Genomic DNA, 732 nt, shown 5'->3' with positions numbered 1-732 from the left:
CCCGGCGTCCGCTCGGATACGACTCACCGACAGCGGGACCCGAACCCTCCTCCTCACAGCCGAAACTCACCCACGACCTTACCTGGCCCGAGCAGCGCCACCTCCAGCAGAAGGAGCCGGCAGTCACGACGCCGGCGGTCACGGCTCCAGGTGCCAGTGACGCCTCTCATAAAAACAACAACCTGCTCGCTCGCAGGCGTCCGCCGCCGGGAAGCGGCGGCTGGCGGGGCGTCGCGGTGCATGCCGGGACTTGTAGTTCTGCTGGCGCCTCCGGCCTTGAAGGCTGCGGAGAAAAAGAACTACGAATCCCGAAGAGCAGCGCAGCTCACTACGGCCGGAAACTGGGCCTGACGAACGCGGATCTTCTCACCATCCGGGCCCCTGAGCCGGCGCCCGGTTGCTATGGAAACGGATTGCAAACCACTACAAAGGATTCGCGGTTTCCACCCACAGAACTACGGAATCGACCCGTGGCTTTATCGGATATTGACCCAGCCCCTCTCTCTCATTGCTTTAATTGGTTGCAGGTAAAAGGGCTCAGGGCCCTCGCCGGATAGATCAACCTTTGCATTTGCTGAAGAAATTAAAACCCGGAGGGAGAATGACTGACCCAAACTGGGTGGGTTTGGGGCTCGAGGCTCAAGGAGCTTTTGTAGTCTTTGATAAAATTTGGGTATTCTTAGATAAAATTTGAGGCACCACCCACTTACACCCCCCTCCCCCCCTCCCCCC

The 732-nt window shown here is 59.3% G+C and overlaps 2 protein-coding genes across 2 annotated transcripts in view; one reads left to right on the top strand and one right to left on the bottom strand.

The window, feature by feature from the left end:
* Ccpg1 (cell cycle progression 1) overlaps nt 1-197 on the bottom strand; it is a 43,394-nt gene extending 43,197 nt beyond the window's left edge. Inside the window, exon 1 of the mRNA XM_013009951.1 lies at nt 83-197. The gene's annotated coding sequence lies outside the window, so the exon portion shown is untranslated. The remainder of the gene's footprint in view (nt 1-82) is intronic.
* Nucleotides 198-393: 196 nt separating this feature from the next.
* Nucleotides 394-732, top strand: part of LOC105981080 (chromosome unknown open reading frame, human C15orf65) — a 7,272-nt gene continuing 6,933 nt past the window's right edge. Inside the window, exon 1 of the mRNA XM_013010079.1 lies at nt 394-619. Within this exon, the coding sequence (XP_012865533.1) occupies nt 602-619 (18 nt within the window). The 5' untranslated portion in view covers nt 394-601. The remainder of the gene's footprint in view (nt 620-732) is intronic.

This window comes from Dipodomys ordii, unplaced genomic scaffold (genome assembly GCF_000151885.1).
Source record: "Dipodomys ordii isolate 6190 unplaced genomic scaffold, Dord_2.0 Scaffold11, whole genome shotgun sequence".
Taxonomy (NCBI): Eukaryota; Metazoa; Chordata; class Mammalia; order Rodentia; family Heteromyidae; genus Dipodomys; species Dipodomys ordii.
The sequence above is the reverse complement of the archived record's forward strand: the minus strand, read 5'-3'. Positions and strand labels throughout refer to the sequence as shown.